This window comes from Balaenoptera ricei, chromosome 3, assembly GCF_028023285.1.
Source record: "Balaenoptera ricei isolate mBalRic1 chromosome 3, mBalRic1.hap2, whole genome shotgun sequence".
In the NCBI taxonomy this organism is placed as follows: domain Eukaryota; kingdom Metazoa; phylum Chordata; class Mammalia; order Artiodactyla; family Balaenopteridae; genus Balaenoptera; species Balaenoptera ricei.
This window is the reverse complement of record NC_082641.1, coordinates 123,963,075-123,990,327: the sequence shown is the minus strand read 5'-3', so window position 1 is coordinate 123,990,327 and position 27,253 is coordinate 123,963,075. Positions and strand designations below refer to the sequence as shown.

The 27,253-nt window shown below is 41.8% G+C and overlaps 1 protein-coding gene across 7 annotated transcripts in view; it reads left to right on the top strand.

The window, feature by feature from the left end:
• Nucleotides 1-27,253, top strand: part of PPP2R2B (protein phosphatase 2 regulatory subunit Bbeta) — a 686,797-nt gene that overhangs the window by 600,557 nt on the left and 58,987 nt on the right. For all 7 annotated transcript variants that reach the window (XM_059917415.1, XM_059917410.1, XM_059917413.1 and 4 more), the window contains one exon: nucleotides 23,510-23,687. In XM_059917415.1, the coding sequence (XP_059773398.1) occupies nucleotides 23,510-23,687 (178 nt within the window). The remainder of the gene's footprint in view (nucleotides 1-23,509; nucleotides 23,688-27,253) is intronic.

Here is a 27,253-nt window from a genome sequence, read left to right as displayed (position 1 = left end):
ATAAGCTTCCGATTAGTCCTGGGGCTGGTGGAAGCCAAAATCAAGTGCACCTGTCAGAACTGCTAACAGCATATAAATCATTACCTCAATTTTCCATGCAAGAATTGGGCCAGAGAGAGAGAAAGCAAGGACTGAGGTTGTGTAGCAGTGCAGAACCATATCAAAGAGCTCTCGCTTGGCTCCTAAACAGGATTTGCTCTGCTATCCTTGCAGAGAGAACAGGGCCCCATGCCCAGAGGAACGACAGAGACAAATGCCCACTGGCTCTAGGAAGAGGCGAGTTGTTTCCCTGGCATCTCCTAAGGCTTCTATCGCTAATCTAGCAATAGCAGCCACCAAAGCTTTCCCAGACTCTAAAGGGGAGCAAGTTTGGTACTGCGCTTGCTGTCTATGTGGTCCTAGATTTCCCGATTGTGTAATCACCATAATCATCATTGCTATTGTTGCCATTTTCCTTTCTCTCATTCACTGGGCAGAAATCTCTGAGAGTTAGGGGCCAACAGTGGCTAACCTGCTCTCTTATCATCCAGGATATCAGGGTATTTCTCGGGGCAAAAAAAAAAAAAAACCAGCATAAAACTGAAATAAGATTGAATGAAGGACAGGAAGTCAGAAGATGTTCAATATAGATTTAAAAGTTGAAATCGATTGGGCAGTGCCCAAATCCTCACTGCATTTCATGTCCATAAAATACCAAGTAGCTAGCAAAACATGAGAGCCTGGAAGATTCCAGGTGGAGAAGCCCCAGCACAGAGTAAACTCAAACTACTAACTTATACCACAGACCTCAAGAAACACTCTTTTGTGTTTCATCTGGGCTACTCTAGACAGAGTGAGCAAAACTGGGGGGGAACTGCTTCATTCTCCAGGATAGACAGAGTTAAATCCGGTTCCCAGAGCTTTTGGAAGGGACTTTGGTCAGTGACAGTTGTGTGAAAAGGGGGCCAGGTCTTTGTCAAGCCCAGATATTCCTGCTGCCAATAATGGAGGAGCCTTTCTTCTTTTCCACCCTTTGCGTATTTTAAAGAGAAGCATATCTTCAAAATTACAACATAACCTGAAATGTGTTGGCTGACAGTTAAAATTCCCTAGGACCTAGAAGAGAAATGCAATATATTTTATGTGAACAAACCCAAAATATGAGTTAAGACAGTATACAAAGAGATATGGGAGCTGAAGGAACAAGTCATATGGATACAATAAAACAAAATAATTGCCTGTTTGTTCTGAAGGCGTGAGCAAAATATCCTCATTGCCAGGAGAAACGTAAGGCCAACTTCTTTCCACTTAACCTCTGGTAGGGGAGGAAAGCCCACAGTGGGAACCATTCTGGGAAAGAGTCTAGTGTAGCGGTTAACAGACTTTAAAGGAACAGCTCTGGATTCAAATCCCAGCTCTGTCTTTGTATGGCTTTGGGCCTTTTACTTAAGCTCTCAAAGTATCAGTTTTATCATCAATCAAGTACGTACATCATAGGACTTGTTATCAGAAAAAAAAATACTAACACAGTATCCAGCTTTCAGTAGTGACCATTCCAGAATAGGTAACTAGCTCCAGTTTGGAAATCAAGAATTCTCAGAACAGAGAGACAACTGGTAGACCCCAGCTGCTGCTTTTGGATAGAAGCATACAGTTCTGTGAGGATAGGTAAGAGGGAAGAGACTTCTAACTTGATCCTATGGTTAGAGTTTATTTGCCTAAGTCATATCAACCCTAATGTTTAAGACTCTTTAGTGAATGACACATCTCTGGCCTAAAAGAAATTCCCATTAAAGATTCTTAATGAAACTCTGTAAGCAAAGATTAGGAGATAATGGAAAATAAATCATCAATTTGAATCTCTCTGGATAAGTTGAAGTAAGTGTGTTCCCACAGTGCCATACCTGTTTTTTTTTCTGTTTGTTTTTTTTTTTATTTTTTATTTTTGGCTGTGTTGGGTCTTCGTTTCTGTGCGAGGGCTTTCTCTAGTTGTGGCAAGCGGGGGCCACTCTTCATCACGGTGCGCAGGCCTCTCACTATCGCGGCCTCTCTTGTTGTGGAGCACAGGCTCCAGACGCGCAGGCTCAGTAGTTGTGGCTCACGGGCCCAGCTGCTCCGCGGCATGTGGGATCTTCCCAGACCAGGGCTCGAACCCGTGTGTCCTGCATTGGCAGGCAGATTCTCAACCACTGCGCCACCAGGGAAGCCCGCCATACCTGTTTTTGAAGGACCAGTGAACTTTCAAGTTCTCCCTGAGCTAAGAAACTTTATGTGCTTTAGTAGTAACTCCTTTGTAAGGAAGGAGCTGCAGCCACGTCTCAGGTGAGCGGCCTGGGGAGGGGGGGTGCCATCAAGAACTGCCTGTAAAGTTGTTAAAAGTTGACCCAGGACTCTGGTTGTGAATCTTCCTTTAGTTTCTCCGCCTCAGCCTCTAACCATAACCATCAGTCATCAGAAATGCAGAATTTTCTGCCTAGGTCAAAGGATCCACTGTCAGATGTTAGACTTTCTGTCTTTATTTTCCATTAGCAATAAAGAGAAACATTCCAAGTAGGTCACTTTTCCTTAAATAAAAACAACCAAAAGAAGTTCTCTTGGTATTTTCTCCTTTGTCTTGATCATTAAAAAAAATTATATTTTTCTCTTCCAGCACAAGCTCATTACCAACCTGTTTAACATTTGCAAATTCAAATACAACATTGGATATCAAAATTGACTTTCCAGAAATTTTCCCCTTAATTGGTCTCGTTTTTTTTTTTTATATAGAAAGCATTCTGCCAGCATATGTGGTGAGATAGATTCTGGAAAAACAATGTGCCAGGCCAAATTATCAGGTAGAATTACATTGCTCTCTATTTCTGTTTGATAACAGCACTGTGCCTTTGCATAATTTTTACTGATTATCAGAGTGAAAAAGCCATAACTCAGGCAGATGAGCTTTATTGGCATTGGTCCCTTCTGGGGAAGAAAAAAAAAATATGAGCAGAAGCATTTGCAAGTGTCGTATATGTTGAGAGATTGAAATTCCAAACAGTCTGTAAACTTAGCTTGCCTAAATCTGCAACCTTAAAAAATGAAAATGCCTCTCTGTATTTGGTGTCATAACTCAAGAGCTGGTTTGTCTCATTTTCTATAATTCAAGACAAAAGAAATTACACGCCTATAAATATATCTAGAATAGAATGTCACTTTAAATGAAAGAGTTCTCATGAAGGAAAAATAAATAGTTGGGGAGAGTCTTGAGTCAGACTCCTTCCAAGACTTGGAAATTAACAAGAAGTTAAATGAACACTCCAAACTGAACAGCTGCACATACTGCTTATATAGGAAAGGAGCTTTGTCCTCCCCCTTTATTTGTTTGCATGCTGAACCATAGTATGGTTTCCATTTTCCCTAGCTGTCCTTAATTATCTCAGTTTCTACTAGTCGTTTCCCCTGTCAAGAGGGATAATGTAACTTTCATCTGTAATGTTTGGATGAACTCTGCTTACCCTTTCTGTGTCTCTCAAGGCATGCCCCCACTCCAGCAGTATCCTGGTTGAGAAGCTATTCTTTTGCCTCCAATTCTAGACTCTCCTCCCCTCTCTGGGAGAGTCCACAGAAATCCATTGAGCCCACTCCCTAAGCAAATCGAGATCTTCTCTGACTCAATCATTATGATATTTAGGAATATTTAGCCCTAACTTTCATGTACTCCAAACAGCTTCAGACACCTGCCAGTGTCAAGGGCCACTTGTATAATTTGATCCTTGTTCAGCATCAAACCCAATGCTTTAAAACAAACAAACAAACAATAATCAGTGCTTTGCCTTTTGAGGACTTGAAGACAAGAATTTTACTACATAATCTTCTTCCCCTGGGAAATTTACATCTCTTGCCTCCTTGGACATCTCCCATTGTGAAAACTGCAGCAGATAATTTTCCTCCTTTATGTCTTTCTTTTTGTCACATTCTTACTTGTCAATCAATAAATTACCCCCTGCCAGGCTCCAGCAGCCTGGCTTCGTTCTTTCCCACTTACATTCTCCTTTTGTGTTTAGAAAAAGAGCCCATTGTTTTTCTCTTAACCTCCAGTGAAATCTTCCCCTTATTCTCTCCCTTTGTTTTGCTTATCATTTAAATTAATTCTCCGTCCAACAGTGCCCATCTGCACCTGCCTTGATTCTCTGCATTTTCCCCTTTAACACCAGAAGTTAATGAGACTACCATTAGAGTCACGTGCTCCTTTTCTGATCACACCAGGATAAGGAAATGCGATTTAAATAGCAGTAGCAGGTAATACTATAGAAGAAAAGCCTTACTATAGTGAGGATCTCAGCTAGTCAGGTAGGTAGTTTTATGCTCTCCAGGCTGGATAGGGCTTCCTGTCAGAGCTGTGCCTCTATGTTCTCATCTGAGAAATGAGGTTAACCACCACTACCATCCCTGCTTTGTACGGTGGTTGTGAGGATTAGGTGAGATAAATCATGCCATGTGCTTGATGGGGTGGCATATAGCAGCCCTCTGGAAGCATTAGGTACTATTATGATTATAGGAAGCAAATGTAAAAGACACAGTCCCACACTTTTTTGGGTTTGGAAGCTGCAGCCATACATGGGTGAGAGAGACGCAGTCAGTGACCATTCAGGGGTCCCAGCTCTCTACAGTGGGCCCCCCTTATTTGCAGGGAGTATATTTCAAGAGCTGCCAGTGGATGGCCAGAACTGCAGATAGTACAGAGCCCTAAATATATCGATACTATGTTTTTTCCTGTGCATACATACCTATGGTAAAGTTTAACTTATAAATTAGGCACAGTAAGAGGATATCTGAATTGCCAGCATCACTACTCTTATGCTTTGGGCCTATTACTAAGTAAAATTAGGCATACTTGAATACAAACACTGCGATACCTCGACAGTCAATTCGATAACCAAGAGGACTACTAAGTGACTCACGGGCAGGGTATGGACAAAGGGGTGAGTCACGTCTGCTAGATTTCATCACGCTACTCAGAACAACGCGCAACTTAAAACTTACGAATTGTTTGTTTCTGGAATTTTCCATTTAATATTCTTGACTGTAGCTGACTACAGATAATTGAAACTACGGAAAGCAAAACCACGGGTAAAGGGGGGACTACTCTTTGTTTATGCAAATAACTCTGTGAAAAGGCATGTGAAATAGCATTGAACAACCTAAGGACAGAGACTATCTTATTTGTTGTCTTATTCCCAAGACCCAGACTTGTGCTTTACACAAAGTAGGTTACCTATAAATACTTGAAATCAACATATATTAATCACCTAATGTCCGGATACTATGATGGTCACCTTCAAAGATTACTGTGTTCCCCAGAGTCTGGGCTATGTGTTTCTCTTGGTACAAGACAGCTTTAAGTAACTGTCTTTGAATCACATAACTGAAGTTTTTCTCTTTTCATTTCTTTTTAAAATTGTTCTGCTTACATGAAGCCCAGAGTCTTACTTTGAGTTAATATTGTGTTAACCTGTCTAATAACACTTATAAATCTTAATTTTTTTTAACTGAGAGCTGACCTTAAGCTCTAAGTCCTTCCAGGTGACCGTATCTGTCTAGAATTTAAGAACATTTTTTCGTTGTATTTATTTTTATAACAGTCTTCTGGTTTTTGGGCAGTTCATTGAAAACTAGTTTTTCATGTATTGCTGTGATGTAAAGATCCCTATCAAAACTAATGGAGTTTACTAAAAAGCAGATTCACTTAAAGAAAACATTAAGTAAATAACAGTCTGGGTAAATAAGGTAAAAAAAACTTGAAGAGAATACTAAAAGAACTGAGGTTTGACAAGCATTAGGCTAATTTCCCTGCGGTTATTTGGGAGATTTTTAAAAATCAAGATACCCAAGCCCAACTGAGTTTGAATCTCAAAGTGTGAATCTGGGCAATCTGTATTTTCTTTTTCTCTTTAACAGCTCTCAGGTGGTTCTGATGAAAAAAACAGTCTGGGACTCTCTGAATGAGAAAGTGTCCAATTTTCGTTTTATAAAAAAGTTTTTTAATTCAATCAACAAACATTTATTGAGTGTCTACAATGTGTAATGCTCTGTGTGTTGGGTGCTGGCGAGAAAATGTAAAACACTATGGAAGCAGACACTACCACTACGGTGCTTACATTCTAGTAGAAGCTCATAAATATTGTGTTCCCTGAGTTTTTGCCTGCTTAAGAATTTTGCTTCTATGCTAAATCACAGCCCGAAAGAATATAAAATCTTTATAACTTTGTGGACACTGTTTGGTTCTGTTTCTGATGTGGGGTTTACTGTGGAGAGAAGTCTGAAACCAGCCTTATTTTTACCTCTTATAAATTTGACTCATTTTTAAAGCTCTGCATAACCCATAAATCTTCTTTATACTTGAAGTGAAATAACTTCACCACAGTATGCCTTGGTATTAACTCTCATCGCTTTTTGTTGGTATACTGTACCCTTTCAATCCTTGCAGTCTTGGATTTAAGTCTTTGTTTCAGGCATTTTTTTAAAACGTATTTTAAGTATTTTTTCCTGTTCACTTCTTTTGGTCTCTTCATGACCAACAATTATACATACATTGGATCCTCTTTCTTTTCTGAAAGTATAATCTGCTTTCCACTGATTTTTATGTCTTAGTACTTTTCCACTTTGTTGTGTGTCATTTCCATGCTTATAAACCATGTTGATAACTATGTTTTTCAGATTTTTCTCTGTGTTTTACTGTTGTTCCTTCAAAGCAGCTTATATCTCTATAATTGTTTTATTTTCTCTTTCATTTCCTTCCTAAGTTCAGCTAGCTTGTTTCTTACCTATATCCATCACTACCATGTAAAAAAGCCTTCCAATTGTTCTTCCTACATTCACTCACTCTCTTCCCCCTCACATTTCACAATCTGATAACCACATTGCACTTGGTATGATGTTTTTAAATTATAGATCAGATCATTCATTACCCTATTAAGAGCCTCAGATATTTTCCCCTATCACTTAGAATGAATTCCAAAGTCCTTATCATTACTGACAAGGCCCTGTTATTGACCCCTGCCTACAAATTATGTGATGAGTTTCTTGTATTATTAGACTCTTCGTTTTGTCTTCTCAATTTGTGAGCTGCTTTTGGAAAAAGATGATTCCATAGCCATAGTGTACCAGTAGCACCTTGCATCTAGTAAGTGCTCAACAAATATTGCTTGGAAATAGTTACATGAACTCTTCCAAGTGTTAGAATATCTTACTGTAAGTTAGACCTTGACAAAGGAAGATAGAAGATCCCCAGGATAATCTAATGAAGAGTCTTAAAAGTATCAAGATTTTAGATTCCCTGGTGTGATAGAAAAAGTATGGTCTGTGAATTCAGATTATGTTTGAATCCTGCCTCTGCTGATTCTGAAAAAGTGTCAGTAAAGTGGGCAATTTTGCACAGGCTAGATTCCAAAGTCATCCCATAAAAATATCCTTGAAAAATCCCTTAAATTACCCATATGATATAGTGTACATAGTTTTTTTTTGTAAACTCTGTACAAAATAATATTTACACGTAAATATGCATAATATAAAGAATAATGTACGATATAAAGCTATACCCCAAATGTGGAAGGCCATTTATGAAAAAATAGACTTCTTTAAACCTTAGTAGCTCATTCAACACATCAAGATGCTGGGAGTTGATATCCACACAGATATGCCTGAGGAAAGAGCAGATCCACTGCCCACATCTCATACTTACTTGGGTATCTCCAACCATTGAATGGAATGCAGTTGCAATAGTCAACATTATTCAAATGTGTTTCCTTCCTTTTTTTTTCTGGCTTATGCTAAGCCTATGTACTTGAATCCACATACTAATGCATACGTGATGCAGTTCAGTATATAATTATTCCTAGATGAAGGGCAAAATAAGTTCTTAATAGAATGTGAGGTAGGTGGAAGTGAGGTAGAGTAATTTGAAGTTCAACTACAGTGATTTTAAATGAAATGCAGATTTGTCCTCTTTTCCCTCTGTATGATTAGTTTTCCCTTCCTTTTCACTGTGAGCCTCAGAACCTTATGGTTTTTAAAGAGGTCCTCTGCTTTGCCTATTTGAGAAAATAATTCATATTTCTTCCTTCAGAAAGAAAAAAAATTAATGGAGCTTATAATTCTATGAGTCAACCTTAAAGGCTATAAGCTCTACCCTGTCACACTTCCTCCTCCACCCCATCATTATATAGGCTCCCATTTCACAAAACTAGGGGGCAAAGAAGAGGTCAGGAATGAGTAAGGAAATGGATGACAACCTTGAAAACTTGAGGGGGACAGAAAGGGTGTAGAGTTCTAAAAGGACAAAGCACAGAGCTAGTGCATGTGGAGAGAAAATTCAACCATTCATGTGTAGAATGTGGAAAGACAAAGTGAATTTGTAAAAAAGACCCCAGGGTCTTAGTGAATAATAACATAAAAGTGTCATTTAAAACTCGACCAGGAATAAGTCATCCAAAATAGTATGTTGTTCCAGAAGAAGTAATTACCAAATCTTATTCGGTTCAGGATACACTCTTCGTCTAATACAGTTTAATGAGCTAGTCTGAAAAAATGTGATTGCCGTGTAAGATTGACAGGCACATGGGGAGAGAGTGTATAAGAGAGAGTTAAAGCAGTGGATTCATTGCTTGAAGAAGATTGAAAGGCAATTATAACAGCATTCCAAACAAAATAAAATTTCTATCCAGGGAATAGTGACCAATTGTGCTTTACTCTCTTTGAACAAGAGACTGTTAGAAGTCTAAATTATTAGCACTAGGAACTCAAGTGAGGAAATGATTCCAAGAAGGCTGTCAAAACAGTGCCAATTTGAAGAAGGAAGCTAGAATTTAGAACTCTTAAAAATATCAGATTATTCTCCACTGGATTGTGTGCATACACGGTATGAGGAATGGGGCGAGTTCTGGAGCGATCGAGATCAAGGAAGGCTTAGGGAAGGGGGGTAGATGGAAGTGGGGTGAGCAAGGGGAGCATTGTAGGAAAAGGTGTGGAGGTGATTGTGAACGCAGCATGTTCAAGGGCAGGGATGAGACTTCCCTAGAAGGGTATGACTATGTCTTTCTTTCTCCCTCCTGTGTTTCCCTTTCTGCTTGTTCCCTTCTCTCCTTTTTGATAGCGCTGCATGTTTAGTTTGAAAGTGGGATGGAGTCAGCGCTAGAGTGACTCACTGAAGGCCATGTTCAGACTGGTAAATAGACAGAGTTAACTTTTATTGGCAAAGAGAGAAGAGAGGGCCTGACATGAAGAGAGAAGCAGTTTAAGAAGCCAGGTAGCCCCTAAGAGAGACAGACACAGAGCCAGAAAGACAAAGTAAAGTCCCCCCCCCCCCCCAAGGCCCCTAACAGCAGGCCAAGCCCCTGTTCCATTTCACATCCTCCATTTTTGGTCCTGGTAAACTGCAAGATTTTTCTCTCCTACAATAATCCTTTTGTTTTTTAAGTTGTTTTTGGTTTTGTTTTAAGTAAGTTTGAGAAGGTTTCTGTTTCTTGGCCTCTAAAGAGTCCAGACTAGAATAGAAGTTCCCCCTGCCCCCAGCCTGCTTTCTTCTCTCTTTCCCCGTTCCAATCCCTGGAGGCTTGCCATCCTTTTTTCTTTATAGTCCTGTGTGCAGCTGCTTTTCTCAAACACTCTTTTCTCTTCTTTGGCCCATTCCTTCACCTCTGTTCTTGGCCCATTCCTGCTTTCTCTCCTTGGAACTAGCAAACCTTCCCCTGGAGAGTTATGTCTTCCCCTGCCCACTTCACGTAACAACTTTATTTGCCAGGATCATTACATTTCAAATTCAGCCCTGCCACTGGGGAACGGAGGATTTAAGGTACCTCCCACCCTCCAGCCAGACTTCAGAACACTGTCATTGTTTTCTCCATATACCTAGCGCATTCACCCGTCTGCTGACCCATCATCTTCATTATGCAGAAAAATGCCATTATCCAGAATCCACAATTCATTAGATTCCTACATTCACATACATACTCTTTCCTATTCCTGCATTTCACTTTTAAGAGAAAAGGATAAACCCTAGGGAAGAGAATTGAGGAAATCACATTCACGTTCAAAGTAGTTAGTAGAAAAGATTTGACTTGACATTAACTTGTTTGAAAGAAGACCTGGAAATTTTAGTTGACACTGCAATATGGACTATTACAAAAGTAAATCCATTTTAAGCTGTATGAGTAGGAAGCACATGTCTTGTACTGTATAGAAGAATACACGTCCCTCTGTGTTCTGAACTCTGGCAGATTGTGTTCAGTAAGGCAAAGCATCAGTAGAGGTGACCCAGCCCTGACCACTGGTGAGGAATAAAGATTGGAGGCTAAGTCTTGGCATAATTGAATGGAGAGTGGGATGGGTTGAGGTCTGTCCTCAAATATCTGGAGGGCTTTTGCATAGAGGAAGGGGTAGACTGGCTCTCTGTCAACCCAGGGAACTAACAGGTGGACAGTTAAAGAAAGCAGATCTAAATTCAAAGGAATGAGGAAGCCGTGCTGATTTAGAGCAGCTTATGCTTTCCCAGGAAGAGTCCAGTGCAGGCTGAAGAATCCTGAGAATCCCACCCTGGCTGGACACGAGAGGCAAGGATTTCCCTTCTTTTTTCTTTTACATTACAAAACTAACACAGGGTTATAGCAACAAGTCAAATAATGCTATATCGTGACCCCACATGTTAAGGTAACTCATGTTACTAGTTTGGTGTGTGTCCTTCCATACCTTTCTCTCTGTCTACACAAACATGTATTAACCTTAATGGATGGATATGATTTTGTTTTGTTTTTACAAACTCAAGATCATACTATACACACTACTCTGCTCAGTAATATAAACATCCCTCGTGGTCATTCATCTTCTCTGAAGTAGCTGCCGATATTCTAAAGTATGGGTATACTATGACTTATTAAACCAGTCCCCTATTCATAGGCAGTCACCTTATTTCCAGATTTTGTTACGATGTCATTGTAACTAACAATGCTGCAATAAATGAGCTCAAACATATATCATCATAAACCAATGTTTAGTTTTTGTAGGATAGTCTCCATTAAGGTAGGTTTTACTAAGTCGAAAGATGTGCACATTATTGTATTTTAATAGCTACTTCCAGATCACCTTCTGAAAATCTTGTTGCATTCATACGCCCACCAGCAAGTGCCCATTTCCTCATACTGTCTCCAGGGTAGAATGTTATCAGTCATTGTAATTTTTGCACACCCCAGTAGAGACACTACTGAGAAGGGAGTGCAGGATAGTGGTTAAGGATAAGGATGCTCTTGGCCAGAACACCCAAGTACCTATCTGAGCTCCAGCAAGCACTAGCTGTGTGACTTTAAGCTGAGACACGTTACTGCCTTGTATTTTAGTTACACTTATTTGTAAAAAGAGGTATGATATGGGGCTTCCCTGGTGGTACAGTGGTTGAGAGTCCGCCTGCCAACGCGGGGGACACAGGTTCGAGCCCTGGTCTGGGAAGATCCCACATGCCGCGGAGCAGCTGGGCCCGTGAGCCACAACTACTGAGCTTGCGCGTCTGGAGCCTGTGCTCCGCAACAAGAGAGGCCACGATAGTGAGAGGCCCGCGCACCGCGATGAAGAGTGGCCCCCGCTTGCCGCAACTAGAGAGAGCCCTCACACAGAAACGAAGACCCAACACAGCCAAAAATAAATAAATAAATTAAAAAAAAAAAAGAGGTATGATATGAATACCTACCTCATAAAATTGTTTTGTGTATTTAATGAATTAATAGTTAGAAAAGGCTTAGAACAGTAGTCGCATATACTAAAATTTTTATAAGATTAAAGATTAAAAGATTAATAAGATTAATCTTCTATAAGATTAAAGATTTAAAAATCTTGCATCTCCTTGACTACTAATAAGGTTGGGCGTATTTCTGTATATTTCTTGGTGATTTCCTTCTAGCTTTTTCTAACTGTTCTGTCCATGTCCTTTGCGCATATTTTTACCGAGTTGTCTTTTTATCAACTGGGGGGAACTTTTTTATATATAACAAATAGTAACCCTTTCCTGTCATTTTTACCTTCCATCAATTGTTACCTTTTAATCCATTTATTAAAATCAGAGGTTTTTAGAAAAATATTAACATAAAAACCTCAATCAGTATAGAACTCTAAAAATAATTTTAAACTCCTATAATCTCATACTCCAACCATGGTTAAGAGTCTGTAGTACGGAAGCTCTTCCATTTACCCCCTCCAATTCACTGACTCTCAGCCTTGGCTCTACATATCGGTCATCCACGGGCTTTCCAAACACTAGTACTTGGGTTCCACCTCCCAGGCATTCTGACTTAACAACACTCCCCAACACCACCACCCAGTGGTGGGGCCCAGGCATCAGTTTTCAGTAAGAAGCCTCATTTGATTCTAATGTGCACCCAGAGATGGGAACCAGACGATGCAATCCTGAAAAGTCACTTTGCTCCTAAATCAGAATGTCACTAGTAACCACTACCACCATAGTAGGCAGAACTGACACAGTTTAGTTCCGTATATAGCTTTGTTCCTACCTATGAAAGGCCGTGTTTCAAAGGTCTTAGAGATGCATCTTTGTATACACCCACACCTTTTTAGTGTAATGACTTCTTTAGTGTAAAGACACTGATGACTTTTTAGTGTAATAACTTCCAACTCTAAGATTCTTTAAGTTTATATCAAATTTATACTTATCTTCTTAGATCTGTATAAGCCACAGTAGTGGATGACAGAATATAGTGTGATACTCCTGAGGTCTTGTTGATCCTGGATCATCAAAGATTCAGTGATATCTATCCTCATTGTTAACAGGAGAAAGCGTGTGGGCAGATTTCAGAAAAACTTACATCAATAGCAGTTAAAAAACAAAACTAAAACAATTTTTGTGATTAATCCTAACCAGACTTAAACCACTGCCTCTTCCCATCCCATCCCCTTCCCCACCTATAAACGTTAATTGAAATTTTCCTCTACTGTGATATTTTAAGATGTCTCCTTTTTTCCTGTGGAATTACACAATGTGAAACATCAAGGGAAATAACAGGAAAGGCAGTGAACATGCCTTTCAGAATGCAGGGAAATGGCAACGCTTTGAGAAATGGCAATGTTGGCAGAAAATGGAAGTGTCTGGGAGAAAAAAACAAGATGAAACTGGCAGAATTACAGGCTGCTGCATGGGCTGGTAATTAGAGAGTGAGTTCATCTTCTGAGGGAAAGATATTTTTCCTCTCTTTTCTGCAGAGAGGCCAAAAGGAGCCAAAGACACTGAGAGCATGAAATTGTTAGTCTGCCATAAAACCTTCTTTGATGCATTGGGTTTAAAAAATATGTATTAATTCCCCAGGTATTTTGTTATGGGTTGTGTGTTATTCTCGTAGCTGGCAATAAGGGATAAGTCTTTGAGAGATAAATAGGACTGAAACATTTTGCTGCCTATTGTGGAAGTTAATACTGGGTTTCTTTTATCCGCCTTTGATTTAGACTCTTTCCAGAAAGGTTTCCTTAAGAACTGGATTTTTCAGTCTCAGAACTGTTGACATTTGGGGCCGGATAATTCTTTTTTTTTTTTTTTTAACATCTTTATTGGAGTATAATTGCTCTACAATGGTGTGTTAGTTTCTGCTTGATAACAAAGTGAATCAGTTTTACATAGACATATATCCCCATATCTCTGGGCCGGATAATTCTTTGCGGCTAGAGGCTGTCCTGTACATCGTAGGGCTTTCAGCATCATCCTTGGCCTCTACCCAATAGTATAGACCCCATTGTGACAATCAAAAATATCTCCAGACATTGTCAGATGGCAGTTTGGCCCCCAGTGAAGAGCAATGATTATGGCTCTGCTTTTGGGGTTGAGGGAGCCGTCACTTCTTCAAAAAAACAATGTACCTAACTCCCCAATCTAAATTAGAGCCCCTGTTTCATTTAATGAAAGAATATTTTTTCCTCTCTTGAAACAATACACATCTCTTTATAGCATCAGCGACGGTTTGTAACAATGTGTCTACCTCAAGTCATTAATGTCTTTCTTCCCTATTAGACTTCAAGTGCTGCAACTAATCTGCTTTGTTCACCCTGTGCACATACCACCCAGAGCAGTGACTGGCACTTAATAAATGTTTGTCAAAGAATATAATCCTAAAATATTTAAGACCCTGAGGCACAAAGCCTGATTTGGTCCAAAGGGGTTTTTCCTCTCAGGCTTATTTCAATCTATTTGACAAAGCCAGTAAAAGAAGAACTCAGGGACATATTGAGGCAGTTGAAGGGTGTGATCCAGGAAATCTAAAAATTATATTATTTGGATAGGATTCCCTGGGGGTTTGGCAGGGTAGTGTTGAGTGGCAGGTTCATTCTGGAAACAACAGCTCTGATATGTCTCTGTAAACTGGAGCCAACCTCTCACTCCTGCTTTCTGAGCTCCATCCACCATTGATCCATGGAAGAAACAAGTTTTCTGACCAGGGTGAGGCTTAATGCTCCATTAATTCTCTGAGAGAAAATGCCCCAGGACCAGGAGAGATGGGCCTAGGGAAGATGAACCTCAATACAGACAGCAGAAGAGGCCTTTAAAGGCTTCTTTTCATGTTCTTAAAAAATGGAATTAAGATGCATATTTTTTAAAATGAAAAATGACTGGCATTCTTCCCACTGAAAATGGGAAGTAATTTAATTTGTGAGTGGTTTATTTTATTTGACAGTCTTTGTACATACTCGATTTGGTTTGTTACACTGAATTACCCTCTGATAATGGGTATACAGAATGCCAGACTGTGCCCCCCAGGTTGGTTTGATAATTGGATGAACGACCATATTGTACAAGGTTTTCATGACAATGTGGACAGAAGCTATTATGAAAACTCCCAACCAGAAAAGCCTTCCACTTTTTTTCCCAACAAAGTTAATTGCTACCCAATGACCAATCATTCCGCTGGCCACTTCTCCTGAGCATTGCTAAGTTCTATAATCATGACTGAAATCCCTAGGGTGGATGGAAGTGATGCCTAAACCCCACAGCCTATAGAAAAATTCAGAAAATCTTCCCTAGGCAGTCTCTCAGAATGGACCATTTTTTCGACAATTGAAAGTTAATGTGAAGGATTCTAGTGATAGCTACCATAGGGGCTGGAGCCAGATGGTCAAGTTCAAAGGTAGCTCCGCCTCCAAGTACCTGTATGACCTTGAGCAAGTTTCACCACTTCATTTGCTTCAGGATCCAATCCTGTAAAGTGGGAACAATATTAGTATCCACCTCTTAAGGTCATTGTGAAGATTCAATAACATGGTATACATACAGTGCTTAGCACAATTTGGCAAAAGTAAGCTCTCCAGAAATGTCTCTTTGGTAGATGGTATGTATCAGGCCATGTGCTAAATTTTCTCAACAAAGCTACAGAGAGCTGCTATCTCTAGCATTGTGGAAGGGAGCCTTGAAATGGAGAAAGATGAAGTAACAAGCCCAGGGCCATGTGGTTGGTAAATAGCCCAGCCAGGATTCAAGCCCAGGTCTGCATGACTCTAAAAACTCTTTAACACCATGCAGCTTCAAATTTTGTGCTTGTGTACCCACTAGAAGAATTTTGAAAAGCCACATAGCTTCTTGAGCATTTTTAAGTAGACAACTAATCATTTCCATCGTAATGTTAAATACTTACAAAGGATGTGATTTCAGGAGTATTTTAAACATAGGCAGTTTAAAATAAAACTGTTATATCACCTTTTTAGTGCATCCCATGGAATTTAAATACCATTGTAACTGGATACCCATCAATATCCATTAAAAGAATAATGAACAAGTTCTTTAAAAGTCAGAACTTTCTGTTGTTCCTTTTTCTTCTTTAATTATGTATTTTCACTGCACTTCCTCCAAATAAATGTTAAATGCTTTTTTTTATCATTTCTACAATGAAAAATAGGTAGATTTTTTTCCCTCCCTATGACTGTATGACTGTAAGAGTTTAAAATTCTCTTGTGGATTTAATTGTCTCTAAAATTATTAACACAATTGACAAAACATTAGACAATTATAACACAATTATAACACAATTGACCAAAACAACATAAAACATGCAATCCTGACAAATAATGATTAAACATAAGAAGTAAAATTTGATTAGAAATTCATATTACAATGAGCTGAGGGCGGGGCATTTGTGGGGCTTTGATTAAAGGTGTCGTCTGATTGTCCCTCCCTGAAGTGTTTATACCTTGGATAGCGCCCCACAGTAAGATTCAGGATGGGGAAGGTTTGTTTCTTTTCCAAATGCGAGAAGGAGAACCTAGGCTGTGGGTATGTCCTGACATGATTTGATTTTAAGAAGGAAATTATATTAAGTTAGAGATGGGGAAGTGGTTTCCTTTAAAACTGTTCCAGATAGCTCTTGGGAAGTCATTACATTCTCCTGTTTGAAGACAGCTGCTCTGCACCGCTAAGCTGGGTTGCTTTGGAACAGGGATATTTATAGCAGGACCCACTGGCTCGCCCATCTTCAAGATGACTCACTCCCTCTTCCTTGGCAATGAAGTCTGGGCGCTCTTTAGCGATTGGCTTTATCCCAAACCTACAGTAATTATCATTGGAGAGTCACAGAGGATATTTTTTGAAGGAAGCCCAGGAAAGGCAAGGTGGCAAACTTGAAGTGAGGCTGAAATCTGGAACTTTCTACCCTTTCCTCCAGCTTTACCGTTTAGGGCCTCTAGATGGAATGGTATTATCACCCCAGATTCCCCACCAGGCCTTGAACCTGTGGTCCCAGAGCACCAGGGTCAGGGTTTCCCTGCACCAAGGGAAAGGTGGACAGCTCCTACCTGTTTCTTTTCTAGATCAAACAAACATGGTTTCAGCTTCCCAAAAGGGCTGGTTATGAACAAGAAGGGGTGGGTAGGGGGTTGTGTATTCTCTGCCCCAACTAAGCTTTATAAGGATACTCTGTGTGGTAACTGCCCAGCACGTAGTAAATGCTTAATAAATGTTTATGGAAGGTTTTATCTGGGGCCAGTGTGTGGTCATAACATTCCTATGTGAACTTCCTGACTGATGACATGGAACCCCCCTAACACCATGGCCTGAATGTGTCCTGTCAGTCTCAATATAGAGTAAATCTCAATTATTGGGGAGGGCAGGGGGGAGCATCTGTTGAATACTGACAAGGAGATAGGGAGCAAGCATGAATTTAAATTGATAGCAGTTTCTTCAAATTTCATGTTGATTATGTTGATTGTACTTAATATTCCAAGGGCATTCACGTGTTTGTCTGTTGAACTCAATCAGATTTGACCCAGAGTTACAAAATAGCTGAAATGCATTCACATCCTTGTACTGATGGACACCTCTCTCCTTCCTTCTCCATGGCTCCATCTTCTTTCTTTTCTTGAGCTCCTGTCCGGCCGTCTCTTCTCTCTCAGACTCTTGCCTTGAATCCGTCAACTTACAGGGGCACTGGATGTTGCCACGGTGAGCACAGCTGTTGTTTTTCCTCTGTAAAGAGCCCTCACCTCTAGCCTCTCTCCCTGCTGTGCATTTTCACAGGTGTCGTTTAAAGTGGGGGCCTCGGGGGCTTCCAGGATTCTGCTCCTCTTTCATCGTATGTCTCTAAAGGGGGCTTCGTGACCGGCCAACACCTGCTTAGGTGCCGTGGAAGACTGTGACGCATCACCACTGTGGTCACCAAACAAGCCAAATGACAGTGACATTCATTTTGTTAGTAAATGGGTTCTGAGAGGTGACAGATGATCTTATATTTCCCAAGAGGAGAGGCAGGAAAGATAATGAGAAAGACTCGAAGGGAGGAAAACTGAAAGAGAGGTGGGGAGAGACAGAAGGAGGGGAGAGGGAAGGGAAAGAGAGCAAGGAGAAGGGGATTTCTTAACACGGAGGGGGGTCAGTACTGGGCAGCTCCCTGCGCCTCCCTGAGTCTTTCTCATCCCCGCAGTTACACCTGTGATGCAGCCCTGACTACTTACCTACCTCTCCTACCACTTTCCTTCCCCGCTCACTCCTCTCCAGCCACGAAGGATCCTCACTGTTCCTCCTACACTCTAAGCACATTCCAACCTCAGGGCCTTTGCACTTGCTGTTTCCTCTGCCTGGAATGCTCTTCCCAGAGAGCCACATGGCTGGCGCCCTCCCTCCAGCTCTCTGCTCAAGTGTCATCCCCTGAGGGAGGCCTTCCATCCTCACCCCACCTCACATAGCATGACGTCCATCCTCCACGGCCTCACCCAGCTCAGGTTTTCTTCATGTTTGATATAGAGGAGGGATCAATTCCATGTTTTGAGTGAATAACAAAATCGCTGAGCGCCCCCCACGCCCAGAAGCACACAGAATCACACCCTCGCACGCATGCGCTTTGCTCCTTCCCCTCCAAGCTCTGCACACGCCGGTCCCTCTGACTGGAGCACAGCTTCCTCCCCTCCCCGCCCCCAACTTCTGCCTGGTGGGTTCCCACAAACCCTTCACCTCCTGCTTCCTTGCTAGTCCTCTCCTTTTTGAGGTTCCCCTTGAGCTCCCCAAGCAGACATGGGGCCCGTTTGGCTGACGCTGTCCTGGGCAGTGCACCTGCACTGAGACATCCACGTGCGTACTTGTCTCTCCCGCACACCTGAGGGTGCTTCTCCAAGCCCAGAGGACAGAGCCGCCAAGGACTTAGACTCCAGAGTCGGGAGTGCCGGGCATGAGTATGAGCTGTGTGACTTTATACAGATTACTTAACCTTTCTGGCCTCTGTTTCCTCATCTGTGCAGCAGAGATCATATTATCCACCAAGCTAAATGATAGGGTACTGATGAGGATTCACTGATGAATTGCTTAACATTATGAGCAGTCAGCTGGGTCAGAGGATGGTGAGGGGAGGGTGTGCTATGTGAGGTGGGGTGGGCGCAGAGGGCCTCCCTCGGGGGGCGATCATTGAACAGAGCCCTGAGTGATGTGAGGGAGGGAGCCACGGGGTGCTCTGGGCTCCTCTCATCCACTAATACCCCAGCTGAGACACAGCTCTGTAAGCCCCGTGGCAGGTTAGACTCTGAGGCTGCTCTCTTGGGCCCTGGGACATTATTCAGCTGATACTCTAACACGATGCTTATTATCTTGCCAACCAGGCCAGGGTGCTCGTCCTTCAGAATCAGGCTCCGGGTGATGAGCAGAAACTGAATCAAGGTCAGGGAGGAGTACGAGGCACCTGAGGGAAGGACATGAATTCTAGCATCGTGGTCCAGAGCCACCTGTACCCTCCGAGGGCCAAGGGCTGACCCCCATTCTCATTCGCAAGCACAATGCAGCACCAACCTTGTCTCAGGGATGAGTCTAGGCCCACGGCCACTGCCAAGATAGCTCAGAAAAGAGGGTTTGAACTACCATTTAAAGGTCCTGGTTTGAGCCTGGATTTTGTCTGGTTGTGTGGAGAATGACTCAGGCACCTGCTGTCGGGGGGCAGAGGAAGGGAAGCTCTGGGATGAGTGGCAGAAACCCAGGCTGTGCTGGCAACCCCAACTGGGTGACCATAGACATGGCATGTCACCTCTCGGGGTCCTGATTTCCTCATCTGCAGAATTTAGGGACTATCCGGGCCAGTTGGTCTCAAAATTTCCTTAACCACAGAAATAGTTATTTAAGCAAGATATTGATTGAGAATCCAAACATATTACCAGGAATGATGAAGAGGGTAAGGCCTAGACACCATGGCCTCCCACTCTGCCCCAACAAGACACACTTACACACACGACAGCCTTGAAAGAGGCTTTCATGGCCCTTCCAAGATTCAGTGTTCCGTGATTCAATGTCACATCCATATGGCACAGTCCTTCCAAACTGTTAGGCTGAACCACATGAAATTACTGAGCTTTGACAATTTTTCACTTGCAGAAATGGCATTCTCATATTTCAACCTAAGAGTTTCATTTGTAACAGTGGTTACGTGTGCTCACGCAGGAGCCAAATTGTCCAAGTTGAGCCCCTCATCTTCCCCTCTGTGTGACATCGGACAGGACACTTCACCTTTCCTGTAAAATGACAAACAAGGAGTCTTCCTTGTGAGGTCGGCTACTGAGAGGGCTGAAGGGCAGGGGTGCTGTAATGCAGTGACCGCTACTACAGGAAGCCCTCCATGATCTTACAGGGAAAGCCCAAATGGTTGCCTGTGGGCCGAACTCAAGGAACTGTGTCCCACTCTTCTCCCTGCCTGGCCCCAAGAGGAGTAGTAGAAAACACAGTCCCAACAGGGTTTCTTAACTGGTCGCCCTGTCTGGCTTGACCTGCCTTACCTCCCTCTTTCTTCTTGTGAGGGGTGTCACTGGCCAGTGGATAGCCTTGACCTGGGCATGGGAGTGGTGTTGGAATATCATGAGTAACATTCATCCCCTGCCTTATCTGGGCAAAGCATTAGCGCTCCCTCCCCAGATACCTACCCGGAGCTTCCCCATTAAGTGCCACATCATGCAATATGTCAGCCTGAATTAGCAGGCAGGCCCATCACATTAAACTGAAGCCCTGGGCTGGCAGTTGCCACTTGGTAATGCCTCTTTATCCTGGCTGTCACGCTCCCTGCCCTGCCACCAGAGCCACGGGAAACCTCTGCGGACAGTGCATGGTAATGAAGGAGGCCCAGGGAAGAGTTGAGGAGAAGCCACAGGAAGTCCTCACAGAGTCCATTCCTTCCACAGCCCTGGGGAGCCTGCTTTGAGCTCTACTACCTTGCTGGGTGGGCAGAGCTCAAAAGCTCCAGGTGGGGAGTTCCTTTATGACAAACCGCGAGAGCAGGCATGTGTCTCTGAAAGCACACGGAATAGACGCCCTATTCAAATACCATGAACACCTACAACACCAAACTGAGATTTCTAGAGGCAGCTTAACCACAGAATTCTATGGCTACCACTACCATTATTACTACCAATAATCCTATTGATGCCATAAATTCTATGGGCACTGTACTCGTATCCCTTACAGAGCATTTATCACCTCTTACCATGTATGCTATTTGAGTGTGGTGTGATACAGTGGAAAAAGCACTAGATTTGCAGTCAGATAGACTCTGGGATCAAATTCTGGCTATGCCTCCTATAGCTGGGCAACTCTGGGCCAGTGACTTAGCTTCTCTGAGCCTGAGTTTTCTCTTTGTAATAGTACTTTGTACTACTAGTATTTATTTCACAGAGTTGTTGAAACAATTACCTGAGATGGTGTATGAAGAATGTTTGACACAGAGTCAATGCCCAATAAATATTTGCAGGAGAGTTCCTAAGGGCAAAGGTACTTTTCTTATCCATTACAAAGCCTGAACTCAGACACACCCTCATTTGGCATTCGATAGTATATCACCTTCCTTTTCAAAGTTCTGCTTCATTCATCCTCTAACTTGTTCTCCACTCTACATCAGAAATGATCTCATCAAAACTTTGAACCTGATCATATCAAAATCATTGGAAATCTTTTGATTTCTTCCCATTTCTCTTAGGATGATGGCAAAAATCTTTCTTGGGGCCTGCCTCTTACTTCCCCTGTCACTTCATCTCCCACCATGGTTCTCATCACTCTCTGTCTCAACTACATTGACCCATCAATCTTTCATTCTTGCCTTACCCTCACCACGGGACCTTTGCACACACTCTTTCCGCTGAACGGAGCATTCTTCCTTCCCCTCCTGGCCCAGTAAACCCCTTCTCATACTTTAAGCAACCAATTCATACTTCCTCAGCAAAACTTCTCCAGACCTCCCTGACCAGGTTAAATCCTTCTTAATGCTATTTCCTCTCCTTTTGTACTTACTACAAATAAAATGTACTTACTACATGTTATTATGAGATGATTTTGTACCTACCTCTACCAACTGGACCAGCCATATGAAGGCAGGACCTGTGTCTGCTTTTGCTCACCAGTTGAACCCCCCCAGCACCTTGTACAGAGCTCAAGCAAATGTTGCTGAAAGGGTGAGTGGGAGGTTGAACTGAAGGGCAAATCATCTCAACAGATCCCAACCTTCTTGATAAGTAGGGCACAGTGAGTATTTCAGATAGTATAACCAGAGCCCAGAAGGGGCAGGATAATTGCCCGAGGTCACACAGCCTGTCAGTGAGGGGCGAATCTGTGGTCAGAACTCAGGGCTCCTAGTTCTTGCCATCCCTGGGCTTATACTATAGAACCATTATCCAGAACAGGGTGGAGGGCTCTCAAAGACTTTCCCTCCCATCCCACTGCTGGTTTTCAGAGGACCCCTGGCTCTTCCTACATCCGCATCTCAAGCTCCTCTGCTTTCCAGGATATCCACTGCCACATTTGCATAGAATTCTGTGATTCCTCTGAATTGTTCATTTAACTTAAAAACTACCTCAAAATCCTTCAAGACTGAGCTGGGAGAATTCTGTTTTGTAAAAGGTTATATTGTTGAGGTGACTGCACTCCACAAAATTTAACCTTTGTTTCCGCCTTCTTCCCCTCACTCACTGGGTTGACACAAATCCAGAATTTGAAGTCTTTATCGACCACCTGGTATCAAATCAGGGCTCAGTTGCAAGAGATGACTTCCCTGAAAAAAAAATAGCTTTTGGTGCTTTTATTTTCTCATTTCTGTTAAAGGGCCAGGCCCGTGTTTTGTGTTTGTTGCATTGTGTTTTAGTCTGTCTCCTCTGAGGCGTTAGTTTTCCCACTACTTTCTCAGGAGCCAGTTCACCCAGGTGTAGGCAGAAGTGCTCTTGAATTCAAAGAGGGAGTCAGAACAGAGGTGGGTCTTTGTTCCTATTTGCCAGGAAGAGCTTCTTGTGTGCAAAACTATATTTAACTGCCTGATTCTCTGACCCAGGGGGAAGGTAACATTTACTCACATATTCTTACTCACTCACTTAACAAATATTTACTGATTATCCTTCATATACCAGTAAGATGACCATATAATTTATTGTCCAAATGAGGACAGTTTTGATGTGAAAGTGGACACTGCCTTGTTGGTACTCCAAGACAACAGGTTAAACCAAGGTGAAACAGGATGTCAGTGGGTGCCCTATATATTACTGGCTGAATTTGGGATACTAGAAATTTGGGTGATTATATGCTTTCCCAAAATTCCCTTAAGGATTGAGGATAAAGCCAGGATGGGGTCTAGACCTCCAAAGCCGTGAAGGATAAATTTTAATCTCAGTTGAACTAAACATTTCTAAAATTTTCCTGCAACTTCCTTTCAAGAATAGATTTCATGGTTAAAAAACAAACAATCTGGAACAACAGCTCTGGAAGCTAATGACCCCACAGTGGATTCTAAGTTCCCCTGAGATGAGGCCACTTTGAGGGCCACTTGAAAAAAATCTTAGAATCTGTAAAGGATGAAATTGCCCATCAGGGCTAAGGGATGGTGACATTTTTGAGGAAGGAATAAAACTAAAAGGAACCAAAGGGAATAGGAACAACATGTAATTTATCACTCTCCTTTTCTAGCTCAGAGCTCCTTTGACGTAGTCATGATTTTGTATATGATAATAAAGGACATAAACATGCACACTCTTTTCCTAGTAAAGAGCTTTGGTTCTGAAGTGATTTGTTTCTCTTGCATTCCAGGTGCCTGTCCTGAGACCCATGGACCTGATGGTGGAGGCCACCCCGCGAAGAGTATTTGCCAATGCACACACATATCACATCAACTCCATATCAGTCAACAGCGACTATGAAACCTACATGTCAGCTGATGACCTGAGGATTAACCTATGGAACTTTGAAATAACCAATCAAAGTTTTAGTATCCTTTCTTTGGGGCCAATAACCAGTTGGCTTGAAACAAGAGTATTCAGGTATGAGCAAGCTGGGGGGAAAGTGGAATAGAAAGGGGCAATAACAGTCGAAGACCTAGAACTTGTGGAGAACTGTTCCCTTTTCAATTACATTGGCATCTGTGATACTCGTTCATCCAAACAAAGTTAGGGAAGTACTGAATTACAAGTAGTGGACCAGGACTGCCTCTGGATTAGAACTCTGAGTCAATTCCTTCATGCAGAGGCATTTATGTGTCATGAATTACGACTAGATTTGACTTTATCAACTATAAGACCAGACCTTAGAGTTCAGGGTAGGGTTCCTTCCTCTTGTTAATGGATTCACAAATGGCCTATATGGACATTATGGACCACAGGTACACAGGAGATGTTTTTCGTTGTATCATAATAATGAAAATAATAATGGCTGCCATTTATTGAATTCCAAGCACTGAACTGGGAATATAATGCATAGAATCTCATTTTGAAAAATGCATATATCATTATTGTCCAGCTTGATGAATTTTCACAGACAGAGCACTCCTGTGTAAGTAGCATAGATCAGAAAACCAAACTTTATTAGCAATGCTTATGTCCCCATCACACTTCTTCAGTCTCTACCTGCTAAGAGTATATTTGATATAACAACCCCATATTGACATTATGGGGTTGTATTATTATCTTCTGTTTAGCTAAAATTTAGAGAAGTCAAGACAATTGCTGAATGAGTATCTGACCCAGTATTCTCACCCTACTATATTGACCCTCTATTTAATATTAAAAACCGGTCATTTATTCAGCACATATCATGTGGTCCATCCCACCACAAACCTGACTCTTCACTTGAATTCCCAACCTCAGTTAATGGTTTCACCATCCAGGTAGCTAAGCAACTGACCTAAGAGTCAATATTGTTCTTTTTTCCCACTCACCAGCCTCCCCACCCCCCAACCCAATATCTGTGAGCCCTGCCTTTGCTTCGTCTAAAATATATTTCAAATCAACTCATCTTTCTCCATCTCCATTCTACCAACCCACACTAGTACAGGCCACTGTTGTCTTACCTATGCGACTGCAATAATCTACTGTCTAGTCTCCATTCTCTCTTGCTCTCCTACACAATATGTGTTCCACATAACAGAGTAGACCTTTCAACATGTAATTCAGATATCATTCCTCCCCAGATTAAAACACGCTGGTAGCTTCCTATTGAACTTAGAATAAGATCCAAGTTTTTAACTCTGGACTGCAAGATTTCACATGATAGTGGCCCTGCATCCCTCTTTGATACCCTATCATACCAGTCTGCCCTGATTCACTCTGCTTCAGCCAACTATCCTCTTTTCTGTTCCTGGATAAACCTTGTTCTTACTTCCATTCTCTGCATGTGCTGTTCCCTCTTTCTGGAATACTCTGCCCCCAGAGTCCACATGGCTAACTATGTGTCATCATATAGACTTCAGTCTCCTGTCACCTCCTCAGAGGCACTTCCTCACACTAACTCCCAAGTAACCCCCAATAACCCTCTATCCCCTTTAACTTCATAACGTGTATCACTATTTGAAATTCGTTTTTTTATTTGTGTATTTTGGGTTTCCCCATATTTGAATGTGAATTTTATGACAGAAGGAACTTTGTATGATCCATTCCTGTATCCCAGTACCTAGAATATTCTGACATACAGAAAGTACCATTTTGATTGGACATGTCAAGTTTGAAATAACTGGTAGGTCACCAAAGTGGAGATATCCAGTGGATAATTAATCATGAAATAGAAGCTGGCAATTTCACCTTAAGTGTATATTAGTTACAGTAAAGCTCTGAATGTTCTGATATACAATAGACTCCATAATGGCTCAAACATATAAAAGATTATTTCTCTTGTAAAGTCCGATATTGATCTCCATCAGCAGGCAGCCTCCTCCAATCAGTGATTCAGAGATTCAGGTTCTTTCCATCTTGTGGTTCCCCAGTGTCACCATGCTTATCTGCATCTGTACAGCAAAAGAGGTAGATTGTGTAGGACCACACATGGGAGACTCTTATGAGCCAGGTTCTAAAGTAGTGTGCATTCCATTGGCTAGAACTCAGTCACATGATCACATCTAACTGCAAGGCAGGCTGGGAAATGTAGTATAGCTGTTGCGAATGAGTAAAAAGACCTGGTTTAGGTACACAGTCACCTGACCTTCACCACAGAAGAGTGCTCAAGGCTTTTCACAGTTCCCCAAGGCTTTTCAGAGAATGCAACTGTAAGCCAGTCGTGGTGATTATGGAGACTGAGAACTGACCATTAAGACCGTGACTGGCATCTTTTGTTGATCATAGAGCAGACGCGACATACTGTCTGAGCCTAGGAGAATCTGCCTACAGATTTTGCCTGAAAGTGCAGCTGCTAACAGAACGAGTGTGGGTGGTGGTTCCCTTTCTCCCTTGACATCTATTCCAAGAGCCAGAAATCTGCTCAGGCTCTGCTGAGCTCCTGCTGTCCCCAGTCTAGGTGACATGCTTTCCAAATTTTGCCTCTAGGCCTTCGAGAGGGAGGGAAGTTTCGTTAGGCATTTTAGGAGACAGATGCCTTGGGGAGAATGCAAAAGGAACATATTAATAGCACAATTGAGGTTATATTCTGCAGATGTGTGACAGCCTGACAGATGCTGGCATACAAATGAGACCGTGCCATTCACCCTTAAAGCAGCCATATGTAAAATAATCATTGTCATCATGAGAATGATGATAACTGATATCTATACAGTTATTTTCAACCAGACCGCCCTAAGCACTGAGCAGACTGTACAAACTGGGACCCTTTTGCTTATCGTCTCTGAAGTGCAGCCATCTCTGGGGTAGGAAGCGGCCATCTTTCAAAAAAACACCAACTACCAGACAGGCCTCGTTACATCATATGTTGTTTAGCACCATTTCTATAATGCCTCTTATCCGCTAAGGAGGCAGAAGAAACATGGTTCAGTATAGAAAAATGTGGGGTCCCCAAAGCATGGTATGAGCATCCCTGAGGTGGGAGGCAAGGTTCTTCTAAATACTACATGGACATTTTTTGTTTTCATAATTATGTATTTGTGATAATGAATATTATAAACAACTGTCGTATCAATCCTATGATATATTACAGATACTGAAAATCCATTTAAATTACAAAGTGCATATATGTAAAGAAAAGTATCAGTAAATATTAAGGCAAGTGGCCTTGCAATATGGTTTTTAAAAAAGCCATAACTTTTAGTGACTAGCATTTGGTGTGACATTGGCATTATGGTTGAGAACAGATTCTTTGGAGTCCAACAAGCTTAAAATTCTCACCCAGCTCTACTACTTGCTGGCTGTGTAAGCTTTAACATGTCTTTTAACTTAGCCAAGCCTCTACTTCATGATCTGTAGAGAGGAGCTCTGAAAAAGAGGATCGTTAGAATTTTTTTAAAAGCTGTTTATACACACACACACACACACACACGTACACATATATATATGTGTATATATGTGCATATGTATATACATATATATATACACATACATATATGCTTAGGGCAGTACC